The sequence below is a fragment of the Rhinolophus sinicus genome, linkage group LG02, assembly GCF_036562045.2.
Source record: "Rhinolophus sinicus isolate RSC01 linkage group LG02, ASM3656204v1, whole genome shotgun sequence".
Taxonomy (NCBI): Eukaryota; Metazoa; Chordata; class Mammalia; order Chiroptera; family Rhinolophidae; genus Rhinolophus; species Rhinolophus sinicus.
In genome coordinates, this window is record NC_133752.1 from 133,588,011 (window position 1) to 133,604,185 (window position 16,175).

Consider the following 16,175-nt stretch of genomic DNA (forward strand, 5'->3'; position numbering starts at 1 on the left):
ATGATCCCATTTTTATATTCACCACCACTAACCTCGAGCAGGCCATTAATGCTGCCCCGCAATCATGATCTCTTTCTCTCATCCATCCCCTGTCCCTATTCATATAACGGTTCTATATGTTCTCCTCTCTCCTCAAGTCTCCAACATGCTATTTCTTCCCACGTCCTAGTGCTCAGATGAGACTCTTCCTTCCTATTTCTGAGAGAACAGAAGTTATCCAAAGAGAACTCCATAGGTTCCCACTATTTTAACCACGTAGCTGCATTTGTATCCGTAGTCTCCCTTCTCTCCTATAGTCACTCCAAATGAGCTTCCATGATCATGGCTAAGACCTACCCCTCCTTCTTGTGCATGAAATCCATCCTTTACTGGCTACCCAAAGACACTGCTCTAGTAATTCTTCTCTCTCTCTCTCTCTCTCTCTCTCTCTCTCTCTCTCTCTCTCTCTGTCTCTCTCTGTCTCTCTCTCTGTCTCTCTCTCTCTCTCTCTGTGTTTCATGAGTTTTTCCTCTCTACCAAACCTTTCCCATCAGCATTCAGCCATACTGTTGTTTCTCTCATCATGAAAACTTTTCTTAACCTCGCTTTTCCCTCTAACTGCTGCCTCATCTTCTCTCCATCTGTTTAGGCGCTTCCTAAAAGAGCTGTATATATTGTCTCCAGCCCCTTCCTCTCCTGCATTCCAGACCTATGTATGTTCCTCCTACTCCACATATTAATTTAAGGACATCCCATAGGCATTCTCAAACTTAACATGTCCAAAACTAAATTCTAAATATTCCCTTCCAAACCTGCTTCTCTCATAGTTTCCCTGTCTTAAGGAAAAATGACAACTCCATTCCTCCAGTTGTTCATCTTAAAAACCTTGCAGTCAGTCACTCTTGGGTCTTTGCTTCTCTTGTCTGACACTGATATGTCTGTTAAACCTACAAAATACATGTAGAAACCAATACTATTATATCTCCCACCCATTCACTCCACTCTAGCCACACCTGGCTCCTTGCTCTGCTTCAAACGTGGGGGTCCTGAGGCCGACACAAGTCTAGACCATGCTGTTCCCTTCTGCCCAGAATGCCCTTCACTCAGAGAGCTGCATGGCCTACACCCTATGCTTCTTCAAGTCTCTATTCAAATCTCCCTCAGTTGCTAGCCCCCTAGATCAAGCAACCATTACCTCTCATCTGAGTTATAGCAATAGCCTCAAGTGATCTACTTCCACACTTTCACCCCCCGCCCAACACACACACACAGCTATTCTCCAGACAGCAGCCAGAGTGATTTGTTAAAACAAGTCAGATCATGTCACTCTTCTGCTCAAAATCCTCCAGTGGCTTTCCATCTCGCTCAGAGTAAAAGCTCAAGTCTTTATAATGAACTACAAGGTTCTATGGGATCTGTACCAATTCCTCCACCATTTCCTCTCTGATCTCATCAGTTTCTACACTCTGTCACACTCCAGCCACAACTCACTCCAGCCACACTCACCACCCTGCTGTACCTCACACGTGCAGAGACCCTGAAGTCTCACAAGTCTAACACATGTTCCTTTCCGCTTCGAATGCCCTTCACCTAAATATCTGCAGATCTCACCCATCCCCTTTCTCAAGTTTCTACTCAAATACCACCTCAATGAAAGCCTTCTCTGGGCACCCGAGTGAAAACTGCAACATCACACCTAAACTTCCTAACCGTTTTCTCTGCCTCATTTTTCTATTTAGCAATTATCACTAACATACCACATGTTATTTACTTGTTCACTGTCTGTTCTTCCCCACAGGAACAGAAGCTCCTTGAAGGCAAGAATTTTCTGTTTTGTTCACTGACAAATACCCAATGTCTAGAAGAGAACCTACCACACAATAGGAACGAAGTAAATATTGAATAAATGTGATTTTCAAAAAGATCCCTGATGATTCTAATCTGCAGCCATGTTAGGAACCACTGCTCTCTGAAGACGGATTCCTGAGCCTTCTTATTTGTCTCTTTTTTCCCTAGGTGACAACGTCTATTCCCATAGATATTTATACCGATAATACCCAAACTTGTATCGCTACTCCAGATTATCCAACTAGTTACCTTACCTTACATTTGTACGTCTCACTTAAGGTACACATATCCAACATCTACTTCAATTTCACCATATCCTATTCTCCTCATCTCAGTGAGTGGCACCACCATCTGTCCAATTTCTCAAGTCAGGAAATGTATTCCCATCCATGATTTTTCTCTTTCCTCTCCATACCCCACATTTCACCAAAAAGTCTTATCAATTCTATCACCAAAATATAACTTGAATCCATCTATTTCTCTACATCTCCACTACCACCATCACTTGCTTGGAGTCATTTCTACTAACTAGTCTCCTTGTTCCTAATCTTAACGTTGATTCAATCCATTTCCCACACAGCAGAAAAAATGATTTTAAAATATAAACAAGATGGTCATATTCAAAATGCTCCAACAATTTCTCTTCATACTTAAAATCCACCTTCTTGGCACAATCCACAAGGCCTACAGCTTAACTGTTTATTTATTTATTTTTTTATTAAGATGAATTTATACCAAGAAAAAACTCTTGGTAATCCTTCCTAAAAAATACTTTTGGGAAAAAGTATTATAGAAAAAGAGTGCTTTAAAACCAACTTACTATATACACTTTTACTGGTCGAAAGCATGGTACAGTTGAAAGGCCAGTTAATTAAGAATTAGATCTGATTATGAATGAGTCTACGCTATGGAACTAACTAGATAGATGATAAAGATAATTTACTAACCTTTTCTGGGCTTCAATTTTATTATTTCCTAAAAATGAGAAAATGGGACTAAAGTATGTCTCAATTCAAACTATATTATGGGGATTTAAAACATCTAAATTTTTACTCTAATCTCCTGGAAAAAGGAGACAAAAAGTGAGAACAGGACAAAGACTGAGATCAGAGCCATCGTCACTTTTGTTGCTTGATCAAGAGGACAGGGCATATGGAAAATAAAAGACTTAAAATCTTGGATTGCTGCTATCTAAGATCCCTCCACTTCAAATATTTTATGCCCAAGCAGGAAAAACCAACCCATTATCGTTTTCCCCACTGAAACTGAAATTAGCAGGGGCTTCAGTTGGAAACTTGAAATAAACCCATCGCCTCAAGATCCCCTTCTGCTTTAGCCAGAGGAAGGACAGTCTAATTTATTTTTCAGAAAAATTAAGTTATTTTTCAATCAAAACTACTATTGCCTGTAAGATCTCAGCATTTGTCTTTGTGTCTATAAAAACTACCAAATCAGTCTGTTATGTTGGGCTTTCTAACTATAATTTAGGGATTTTTCTTTTCTTCCATGGGATGGTGATGGTGCCCACGGTGCTAAAAACATCCCTCTATCTTCATTCATGAAGCTACAGATGAACAAATCCAAATACAATATAAGAATTAAAACAGTAAGTTCCACTACTACCCAAAGCTATCTTAAAACTATAGAGAGGCTCGGTAACAAGATACTTGAGAACCTTAAAACTGGGTACTGCCCTTATTAACCATGTAGACTTGGACAAGTCACTTATGCTCTCAGTGCTTCAGTTTTCTTCTCTATAAGATGTAGATTATGAACTGAAACTTGTTGGGTAAGACATGTACAGTAACTACATATTCCTTCAATAACGTATACCAACCTGGCCTTTATCATCATAAGCACCAGACAACCCAGTACTCACTATCTGAAAACAAGTCTAATTCTCTTAATGTAAAATTCTATCAAGCATCTCTTTTTTAAGGAATAAATTATTCCCATGTGAATAGTTATTCAATTCTCAAATACTGACAAAAATTTACCATGTATCGTAGGCATTTAATTAAAAACTGAAATATATGCATAGTTAGAAAAAGCCTGGGAGGAATATAAACCAAAGCCTATTAACCATAGTTATCTCTGGATGTCATAAACAAAACTAATTTTTATTTTCTTCTTTTGCTCATATACAGTTCCTAATTTTTCTGTAATCAACACAAACTGTTTTTATAATAAGGAAAACAATTTTTTAATGAAATTAATTCTACAGCAAAAAAAGCTAAATAGTTTTTATTAATTCACATTTTGGAATTAAAAATGAAACACTTGTATATCAGTACTTATAAATATACTGACTGAATTTATATACTTATTGGAAGAGGAACAACCAAGAATATTAAACACACATTCTAATGTACTCTCCAATTCTCATTTCTCCTTTGAACCTAACTCTATAGTATATGTCTTCACTTCTTAAATTTCATCAAGATTTCAGTATAAACCCCTCTCATGCATTTCCAAAATTAAGAAACAATTACCAATAAGACTTCTATAATCTCTTAACCTCGAATTTCTCTTCTCTTGTTCCTCGCTGACAGATTTCCACTGCAGTTTCATCCTGAAGTATTCATCACTATAAAAAACAATTTTACACCAAAAACAGCTTATTTGAACACTCTATTTTAAAATTTTTTAACTGAGCTTTTCTATAAGCAATTTATCAAACCATTTATGATGCTAGTGAGATGCAAGTTTATAAATATGGTAGTGAAATGTTTAAGTTATGAAAACACAAAAGCACTATACATGTCATAAATTTTGTTTAAACAACTAGAATAATTTAGGTATGATTTTAAAGAAACATTTACATTAATCATTAATATCATACCTAAAATTATTCCAGTCATTAAATATTTTAACCACTGAAGTTTCTGGATAATAATAAATACAAGTCTATAGGACTTTTTTTTTTAATGTGACATAGTTCTATTTTCCAATGAGTTTACTATAGAAACTTGTTAATGTGAAAATGTCTCAGAAGGACTGGCAAAAATGTTGAGAAAAGAACTGTCTCAAGAGTCTAAATATGCACATAGTGATTAGGTGTGAGCTTTAAATCCGAAACCAGACTAATGAACTAGGAATAAAAGTGCACCTGGGAAGTTAGTCTGTTCCTTTTCAAATCTGAGAAATTATTTAAAAATAGAAATGCTCTTCCAAAAAGAATGAAAGACCAGTTTATGTTACAGGAGCACCAGGAAAACAACTTAAAGGTAATTAACCTAAATAAATAACAAATACACTTTTTATGAGTTATTTTTATAATCTCATAATTGTAAAAATGAATCGAGATGAGACACATCTTAAAATCCATTTCTAATTAGTTATATTTCAAGTACGCAAAATGTCTGTACAAGGGGACTGAAATTTTCCTCACCATCCTTCTACATATTCACTAACATAGCTGCAACAAGGTTCTTCTAATAAATGTTTCTGATTCAAAATAACTATAGTACTCATAATTTTTAAATTAAAAAAACAAAAATAATTTTCCCATATCCTAGTCTACATATTCCAAATAGTCAATCTAGAAACCTTTTACTAATTTGTATGGGTGAGTTACTTCAATTTCCTTGATGAACACATGCAAGACCATTACTTACGTTTTTTGTTTTTGCAATTGAGTTCTTTCCTCCTTGGTACTGTCCCAAGGTAAATAACCCAGAAGAAATTTCCATGCTTGCTTTCTCAATGCATGACTAAGTCCCTGTAGAAAACAAGCATATTAAACACATTCATAAAAAAGAATGCAATACTTTAAGTTCATAAAACTTGCATTTAAATAAACAGAAAGACTAATATTTGAGACAGTCTTACATATAGTATAAAAATAGCTCCATTCAGTAAATACTATCTTGTTTTTGACTTCTAGACTTCAAAGCTATAAGTAGCTGCCAGAAAGCTTGCCCAATGCAGAGTATACAACAGTCTGAATAGCACAGTGAAACTGATTAGACTTTCTAAGCCCAATCCTTACTGGACAAGGCAACTACCAGTGGGGTACACACACACATCTCCTTCACATAACCACGAACTTCAAGTAAGGAACAGTATCTTCGCCTAGGCTTAATGACAGCCCCCCACCCAGCTCTCAGGGACGTCACAAGCACTTGACTCTGTCCTACACGTATTTGAAGGTATCATTCATCAAAAACGACTTGCTGCCTCTACCTCCCCCAAGAAAACTGGAATACCAGCAGTTTAACATGCAATCCATATTAAAGTATTTACCCCTCTAAATATCATCTGTTTCATATGATCTACATTTAAAATTCTTCCTTCAGAATCAATGTTTCTTGTCCATTCTTCCACCGATACTGGCTCTCTCCTTTGAACAACAGGCCGTTCTCCCAAATCAATCTAAAATAAGAAGATAAACAATAAGGAGTACACCTTTAACCAGTGAAATGAAATCAAGGTATATAGAAATTTAAATTAAAATATTATTACTCAGAAATGTCCTAACACTTCTAATATCTTCCCTTATTTTCCAATGTTTAGTTTATGAACTATAATAATGAGCCTTCATACATTTTCCCTCCCACTAAACACACAAACAACTGGGTTATAAATGCAAAGAAAGGAAAACGTTTGTTACTTTGGGTTTCAATTATGTAAGTACAGAACATTCAACGTGTAACTTCTATACGAGACTCTTCAAACTAAATGGTATGCTACATTATTAAAAAAGAGAGTATAACATTAATCATTTTCTAAAATTAGCTTTTCTTCCAAACTAAAATTTGTAACTCTCAGAATTGATTCATGATCCATTGGCTCCACTTGGTATTTTCTACAGGTTTTTATCCAATTAACAGATGTTTGTAATTTAAAAATGCCATTTTCAAGATAAGCCCTTTAATTAAGTACCACAGTTTAGATATTTATAATGTTCTAACTATGTACAGCCTAAAACTGTAGCAAATTCAAGTATTGTTGAGCATATATGAAGATTTGCCATAATCCAGGACCAAAATCCATTTTATTTAAAAAAAATAAAAGATTCACATGAATAAAAGCCCTAGAATAGTGTTCTGACAAGCTGCCTCTAGTGTCTACTGAGAAATATAATATAAATTAGGAACAGAACGAGAGGCAATATGCAAAGCTCACTATGCACTCACTGCAACAAACAACATGTTCACTATCACCAGAAAGTAATCAAAGAAAAGAGACCCAATATTAATGAACAGGAAGTGTAAGTAGTAGCAATTGATAAAACAAACCAAGAATTTGGTAGCGGGACAGGCAGCAGTTGATAAATATATTAACTAGCAAAAAATTATAAGAAAGGATTATGAGAAAGAGGCAGATATAATGAAAACTGAGTTTCTAGTTCTGTAATATTCGTACATGTATAAAAACATTTCTCCTGTTAAAATATAAGAGCTATATTAAAATAAATCTCCACTCACTCTTGTGATGACTTCAAATCCTGGTTCTTCTTGTTGATTTATCTTTAAACCTGGAATGGCATCACTAAGAAAATCTGCCATTTCTGAAGGTGGTCGTTGATGTGCAGAGGGATCGCTGCCTCTCAAACTATCAAAAATGTAGTTTGTGACTTTGGAAAATCCTACCATAGTTGCTGTATAAGGATCCTTTTTAATTTTCTATATAGTAGGAAGAAAAATATTAGCATTATTAATTCAAATAAAGAAAAATACCTCAATGATGAACAAAAGGGCAAAGTTTTTCAAAGGGGGGAATCAGAACTAAAACAGAGTGCTCTAAGATTAGCTTAAAATTTTATTTTTTTCTGGGAAGAAAATTTTAAATTTTCTAAACCAATATTTTCATTTGGTTAAAATAGTATATTTAATGGCAAATTAATGCTACTGATTGAATTGCAGGTAAACAAATGATTTGCAGGCTTCATTCAATCTGCATACATCAGAAACATATGCAGTGCTTACTTTCCATTGGTGAATGGCCCACAACAGCTTTCTTCTGTCTAGCAGTCCTGCCTTCACAAAAAAATATAGTTCTTGAAGTGTGCAGTACCACACAGTCTAATACAAAATATTTCGTAGTCAAGTTTAAAAGCTCGCGTTATTTAAATATTGGCTTACACTTTAATCTAATTATATGACTGGTAAATCATGCCAACAAAAGTAATTTGTCCTAGGCAGTGCTGCCCTGGAAAAGAGCAAAAGCTTTTTCCACTGCTAGGGTTACTTCTAAACCCCAAACTGCCTGGTTATTCGTATTTAGCAAAAATAGTAACTTTGTAAAGGTCAATCTTTAAAATGATTATTTTCACAGTAAGAAAAACTGTTCCCTCACTTTTTATTTTAATCAGTGTTTAAGCTCTCTTGCCCTCCTTCTTTCTTTATCTTATCTTCAGAACCAAGAAGAGCATCTGGGACAGAGTAAGCACTCCAACATTTTTTGAATGGATAAGTGAATAAATGAATGACTAAACAACCATTTCATTATTTTACACAGACATCTGAGAGAAAAATAACTTTATTTCTGCCTGTGTTAAGTGCACATTTTTAGCTAAATGCAAGCATATACTCAAATACTTTAGGGAAATTAGATTATCATGACCCCAAATGAACCTACTTACATGGAAAATCAAAATTCAAACCAGATTTTTGCCTAAGTTTATCATCAATGAATTCAAAGTGGCTTACCCAGTGACCTTTCACCTAATCAATGAAAAGGTATGATAATAAAAATCTACGGATGTCCAATTTCACTGTTATGATAAAGGGAAAAACTGCCTTAAGAGTAAGAACCAAAGAAGCTTCTGAGTCTAACAAATAATATGAAACATATTATTTCTATACAATTACAGAGAATAGTTCCATAAAGTTTACACACAGACATTTGCTTCCTTCTGTATAATCTCAGAAAGTGAGAGGTAGAAGGTAAGGAAAACAATCGAGTCAGACTAACAGATTAATACTACAAGATAGATTTAAGAAACATACTTGTATTAAACCATATGCTGGTTCATCAAGAAGATTTTCAAAAGACTGTGAAAGACTCTTATTCTGACAATTCACAAGAAGTGTTCTTTTATCCTGTGGAGATCTGTAATAAAAAGAAGGGATGTGTCAAAAACTAGCACACTGAATCAGTACTTACTAGAACTACAAAATAACTACTAATGCACTTACTTTTCCTTAACAACAAAAAACTTACATGCCCAGTTCTACAATTCTTTCCCATTAATACAATATTAACAAGTACATAGTAACTATCTTAAATGAGTTCTAAAACTACATGAAATATTACATTAACAAATATGAAAGGGTTGAAGTATATTTTTATTCTAGGTAAAGCCAAGAGAACTAAATTGTAATGGACCCAAATTCTTGTTTAGAATTATACCGTTTCCCCGAAAATAAGACCCAGCTGGACCATCAGCTCCCATACGTCTTTGGAAGCAAAAATTAATATAAGACTCAGTATTTATTATATTATATTATATTACATTATATTATATTATACCCAGTCTTAAAGTATATTAACATGACTGGGTCTTACATTAATTTTTGCTCCAAAAGACACATGAGAGATGATGGTCTGGCCAGGTCTTATTTTCGGAGAAACACGGTAGTAGAATAACCTTACAAATATATCTTCCTTTATTATTATAAAGTCAAAACACATTTTGGGATTCATCAGTATATATAATATGTACACCATAGGAAAATATCCTATTTTGAAATGGTTCCCAACTTCATTCCATAGCTTGGTAGTATTACAATATAAGATGTTAAAAATACAAGATATTGGGCCGGCCCTGTGGCTCAGGCGGTTAGAGCTCCGTGCTCCTAACTCCGAAGGCTGCCGGTTCGATTCCCACATGGCCCAGTGGGCTCTCAACCACAAGGTTGCCAGTTCAATTCCTTGAGTCCCACAAGGGATGATGGGCTCTGCCCCCTGCAACTAAGATTGAACACGGCACCTTGAGCTGAGCTGCCTCCCGGATGGCTCAGTGGTTGGTTGGAGCGCGGGCTCTCAACCACAAGGTTGCCAGTTCAATTCCTCGAGTTCCACAAGGAATGGTGGGCTGCGCCCCCTCCAACTAGCAACAGCAACAGGACCTGGAGCTGAGCTGCGCCCTCCACAACTAAGATTGAAAGGACAACAACTTGAAGCTGAACAGCACCCTACGCAACTAAGATTGCAAGGACAACAACTTGACTTGGAAAAAAAGTCCTGGAAGTACACACTGTTCCCCAATAAAGTGCTGTTCCCCTTCCCCAATAAAATCTTTTAAAAAAAGGAAAAAAAATACAAGATATAATAGGTTAACTATCTGTTGAAAATCATTAATTATGCAAGCCATAATTATTAACAAACATATTTAACAAGGTTATAATATACAGTTCAGATGTTATGTTTTTAGTTCTTGCAACACAAGTTTTTCTCCACATTTCTTAATAGCTACGGAATAAAATGCACTTCAAATAGGCATCTGTCTAATTTCAAGTAATCATGAATTATCCAGTCTTTTTTCTATTCAGTAAGTTTTATAACTTAGTTAAGTCAGCTATAATAAATCCACAACTTTTCTGTGTTTAAAATAAAAACTAAATGTGTTATTTTGCTGTTATCTATTTCTAGTTTATTATAAAGGTTTGAGATAAGAACTTTAATAACACTTATCTCTTCTCAATTCTAACATAAATGGATGCAACATCAATGCTAAGGGGAATATGAAATCCAAAACAGGACCTCATTCTTACCTAGTCAGAAATAGCGCTCAATTTTGAGACAATAATAGTTTAATAAGCTCCTTGGCTTTTAAAAAGTAGCTGAGGTTGAGCCATTAGAAGTAGAAAAAATATTAGTAACTTTTTAAAGGTTCAATTTTCACTAAACACCATTTTTCTAAACACTTTTTGGGGTCATGCTTAATATAAAGACCTATAGGTTCTTACAAGATATTTTTTAATGATGGGTCAATTTTTAAAAGGTAGCACCAAAAAAGTAACCACTATAGAAATATATTTCTTCCTAGCATAGTGCGGCTGGTGCTGTTTCTAACAATAAATTTTGTTTCTAAACAATAAAGTCAAATTATTTCTCTAAAATCCAAATAAAAATTGGTCATGAAAGTCCAAACACTGGCTATGCATGGAGAAGGGGAATAAATATGCAATCTTCAACTATCTGGGCTCAGATCATTATTACAGCTCCAGATGTAAAACTGCAGTCACTGAACTGTAGATGGGAAGAAAAAAATGACTGCCCAACCACAAACAACCACAAAGATACTTTTTTTTAAAAGGAAGGATTTCATTTTTTTATACCCAATACTCTGTGATGAGAGGGGAACCTCTAGGAAGAAAGATGTAACAAATTTAAGACTTGGTTGCCCCTAAGGAAGTCAACAAAACATTATAAAAAGTACATCAGTCAAAAGATAAGTAGTATATTGGTGAGCAATTGCAGAGTTCATCAAAAAAGGGCTGGCTTTTCAGAACAGTGTTATGTTTGCACCTGCAGGTTACCACACTGATTTAACCTGGGAAGATTAAATATTATAGATTTATAAATATCATATTTATGTATTCTGGGAATATTATGGATTCTGGAAAGTTGATCTCTCGTGACATTATTCAAGACTTTCAAATTCACTGCAGCAGTTAAGACAGAACTTTAAAAGGTGCTAAATCAGCAATTCTATTAGAACCTACTACAAAGTCTTAAAGAAAACCATAGTCTAAGATCACAATTCTAGAAGCGTATCTACTAAAAATTCAGAAGTACTTCCCAGGCTTTGGAGTGAGCCTCTCCCAAAGACCTCGAAATAAATTCAGAAATTTTAACAGTTGAAGAATGTGCACTAAAATGTAGCATTAACTATTAATATTTCATATTGCTAAGAATAACCAACATGGAAAGCTAAAGAAATATATTAAAATTTCATTGCAAAGGATCTCAATCTGGAAGGTTAATAAAAATTAAAAAGTACAGAATATTTACAGCAAAACTATATTATATGTTATTCATATTTATGTATATATGAGATGTATATTATCTCAGTGAATAAATGAGGGTTTAGAACCTAATTTTGTAAATGGTTGGTGTTATATGATGATACAACCAATTTGGATTTTTAGGGGAATATTTTACTGCTTGGATATTTATGTATGAATGTAAAAATAGCCCAATATACAAAATAATTTTAATGGAACCAATAACCATTCATATCCTGGCAACCTACCTGGTACCAGAAAGGTAATGAAAATGTATTTGTGGCTCATTCTTTAATCCATCTGTATGGTAAGGCCCTTAATTTGTTAGGGGGCAGTATTTGGAAAACAACATGGCCACAGATGCAAGCCACATTCTTCAATTTATGTTAATCAGACAAAAAAAATAATATGGTCTGATTTTCTTTCTATTGGTTTTGAACTCCGAATAAGGAGAAGGACCGCGGCATAGACAGGCTGGCATCCTGGATGCTGAAATTAAGGTTTTCCTGGACTACCCTTCTTTCTTCTGGTCTCTGTGATAATCTCTGACCACAGAAACTTAACTCTGGAAACTTTCCTTATTAGGAAAACTGCTCCAGTGACAGGAAATGGGGCCCACATGGCTGACACCTACCGTGTTTCCCCGAAAATAAGACCTAGCTGGACCATCAGTTCTAATGAAGCTTTTGGAGCAAAAATTAATAGAAGACCCGGTATTATATTTATATTATATTATATTATACCCGGTCTTATATTATAGCAAATTAAGACCGGGTCTTCTATTAATTTTTGCTCCAAAAGATGCATTAGAACTGATGGTCCAGCTAGGTCTTATTTTCGGGGAAACACAGTAGTACAGTAAAAAAATTTGGGATATTTGGGAATTTTCATTTCTTTGGACTTTAACTCAACTGGGAATTCCATTTGGTTGGACAATAACTAATGAACATAAAGAATAAGGACCTTTAATACCTCCCTAAGAATTTGATAATGGGGTACAATATACTTCTTTTGTACTGGTGGCTGTTTTTATGGAGTATCTACATTCTATCGCTTGGACTCAACATATAATCTCTGGTGAGCTCTAAGACATAATGCAACTGGTCATAATTTATGATGGGAAAGAACAGGGAGTACTTATTTTCAGCCAGGGGTACAGAGGGGCCTTAAAGTTAACATACTTGATGTACTACTCTTATGCGCTTCAGACTATTCAGGGGCAAAGAGTAAATTGGCCCACAGTGTCATAGGAGAACACACAATGAAGAAGTGGCTGGTATTTGGAGTATAGCCTTTGAAGGACTTCCTTTAGACAACTATCTCCTCCCCAAGAATAGCCACATCCCTGACTGACCATAAACATAACGACAAAGCCCAAAGAGGAGAGAAAAGAGAACGAAATATAGGGAGGACAGTCTCCTCTGCTACGTTTTTCTCTTTGACCAGATCATAAAAGGTTGCAATTAATCACTTATGCTCACATATTGTCCCCTTTTATCCTCCCTAGTAAATACCATTCTCTCTCAGAGCTTGTTACTACTGACATACAAAAAGGCCTTCATATTATCCTATTATATGCTCTCACAGTGTTATATATCTCTTATCCAGAGCACTTACTATAGCTGAAATTTTAAATTTGTATAAGCAATATTTTTGTCTCTCCCACAATAGTACAAACTCTATGAAGGCAGGGGCCGTATATTTTCTGATTATTGCTCTTTCCAGCATTTAGCATAGTGTCTACGCCATAGTGGGTCCTCAAAAAAAAGAAAAAAAAGAAAAAAAAAAAATATATATATATATGTGTGTGTGTGTGTGTGTGTGTACACACACACACACACACACACACACACACACACACACACATATTTGTTGAATAAAAAGAGAGAGGAACACCATTCCCATGGCTTCATGTTTCCAAACGGAAATATGCATTTGTTCTAAAGGAACTCACCTCCTTCACAGGGACATATCTGACTGCTGAGCTCAGGAAAGAGTAAAGAACTTGCCTGGCATAAGCCCATCCAGGCTCTCTCCTTCTCTTGATCTGCCTGCCAATAGAGCAGGTGGTTTCTAGTCCTCTCTCATTCACACAAGTGGTTTGTCCTCACTAGGGAGACGTGTGATTGTCCAAAAGTGACAGTAACTGTGTGACTTCAAACTAATTTGGGGTGAAACATGCTGCATATCTAAGCCTCACCAATAATGTTTTTATCACCACCTGTCTGATTCTTATAATTACTTTTCAGTTGTTTACAAATACAGAAAAGGAAACAAAGTTTCACTTATAACCCTCATTAAAACATGACCAACACATTCAAGGTACACATTCCCTTACAAGCACCTAAGTGGTTGCTGTGTGTATCCTCGAACCCATCCAGGATAGAAAACTCTCTACCTCTTCAGTTAAAATCTATTTCCTTCCAGTCATACAAATATGTGACTTATTTCTTATAACAACCCTTTCAAAATGATTTGTAGAATTAGTAAATACCATGCCATTTATTCATCCAACTAAGACAGATGGCACAAATACTATGTGCCAAGCACTGTGGGGGGAACTCAGGCAAAAAGGTAAACAAGATAGATGCAATCCCTACCCTTATGGGCTTACATTCTAGAGTAGAACATAAAAGAAGCAAACAGACAAAATTATTTTATTGTTAAGGGCCATGAAGGAAGCAGACAAGGGAATGAAAGCAAAAAGGAATGGGTGTGGGGCCCTACATTAAGTGGGAGAAGGAGCATCCAGAAAAGCCCGTGAGGAAGTACCATTAAACTGAGACCCTGGGGATCAGAAAGGGAAAAGAATATCTCACACAAAAGAAACAGCATATGCGTAAATAAAGGACTCTAAGACAAGTTTTAAGAACTGAAAGAAAACCATGTGGCTAGAATACAGTCGAGAATGGCGTGAGATGAGGTTTGAGATAAACAGAGCTAAGACAGGGCAGGCCTTCAGTGACCACAGTTAAGAAGTTTGGATTTTATTTAATGTTACACCAAAACTCTTCTTCTTCAAGTTATAGCCTCATATCCTTCTAATGTTTTTCATACCATTTTGATCCCTCTCATTACACCAGTCATCTTTTCCATGTAGTATAGTTACTCTAACACATTTAAAATGCAGTGCTTAAAACTAAGCCCCAGTTCTCTAAAGTATGATCTTACCAGTAGAGAGGTTTCTACCACTTCATCTTAATCAAGTTTTGTAACTGTTACATCACAACACTAATAATGAACTTACTATACTGCTAACACTCACAAATCTTAACACCTGCTTTCAACAGCCAAATCTTCTGCCCCAATCATGACGTTGCCCCCCCTGAAATCTACTTAACCCCCAGTGGTAGCCTATTCACAGCTTCTCACTACAAGGTCAAGACCCACATACTACCAACCAGGCCTGACTTTCTTATGGTTACTGGTACTGATCAGCATACCTAGTGCCAGCCAGAGGTGACCAACATGGTAGGGGGAAAAATTTCATTCCAGAAAATAGTCAAAATCTTCCAAGCTTTACATAATCTAAATTTAGGCATGATAAAGTAAGGATATGTTTCTATTTCCTACTATTAAGTGAGGACATTATTAACGAAGTTAACAATCAGCCCTACAGTTCCCCAAGCTAATAAACTCAACTTCTCCCTTCTTCTTACCTACACATATCCAATCAATCGCAATTCTAACCCTAAACATTTGTCTCATACTTGTCCCTTTCCTGCCCCTCTCCTAGCTCATGCCACTGTAATTCCATCTAGATGACTGCAACAACCTGCTAACACTGATTTACAAGACCCTTCGTGCTCTGGCCTTCACCCACCTTTGGCTTCATCTTTAAATTTGGTACCCTCCCTTCCCCCACCATGCAGACCTGTGATACTGAACTACTTACTCTACCTTATGGTTACATCATGTTTTATATTCTTCCCTCTATCTAAAACATCTCTCCTAAATATTTCCTCCCCTTTCATACTAATGGTCACTCATTTGTCAGGTCCCAACTTAGGTGTTACTTCCTTAGAAAGTATTCCCTGACTCCTACCCAACCGCCATCTGAATGAGGTACCCTTTCCTCCATCTTGGGAGCTCCCAAAGCACCTCATACCTCCTCTATCTTAGCTCTTGAGTTTTATTGCCATTTATTGGTCAGTATCCTTCACAAGACCATAAAGGCTGAGGCATCTGGGAACCTGCCTGTTTGGTTCACTACTAAATATTAAGCTACTAGCACAGTGCCTACAATGTAATTGATACCCAAAATGTATTTGAGAGTGAAAGCAAGAAAGAGTATGTGTGTACAAATGCACATAGGTGACTAAATGTAAGATATAAGACTTCTGGAAAGTGAGGAAGCCCTGTCTTCCACACTTACAATAATTTTATAAAGGG

At 35.8% G+C, this 16,175-nt stretch overlaps 1 protein-coding gene across 2 annotated transcripts in view; it reads right to left on the reverse strand.

Annotated features, from left to right (window-relative positions):
- TBC1D15 (TBC1 domain family member 15) overlaps positions 1–16,175 on the reverse strand; it is a 67,643-nt gene that overhangs the window by 17,465 nt on the left and 34,003 nt on the right. Inside the window, exons 6-11 of one of the 2 annotated variants that reach the window (XM_019748974.2) lie at positions 8,781–8,883; positions 7,758–7,808; positions 7,257–7,454; positions 6,073–6,201; positions 5,445–5,548; positions 4,320–4,414 (exon numbers count right to left, since the gene is read on the reverse strand). In XM_019748974.2, coding sequence (XP_019604533.1) covers positions 4,320–4,414; positions 5,445–5,548; positions 6,073–6,201; positions 7,257–7,454; positions 7,758–7,808; positions 8,781–8,883 — 680 coding nt within the window. The remainder of the gene's footprint in view (positions 1–4,319; positions 4,415–5,444; positions 5,549–6,072; positions 6,202–7,256; positions 7,455–7,757; positions 7,809–8,780; positions 8,884–16,175) is intronic. The other variant, XM_019748975.2, reaches the window with a different exon arrangement.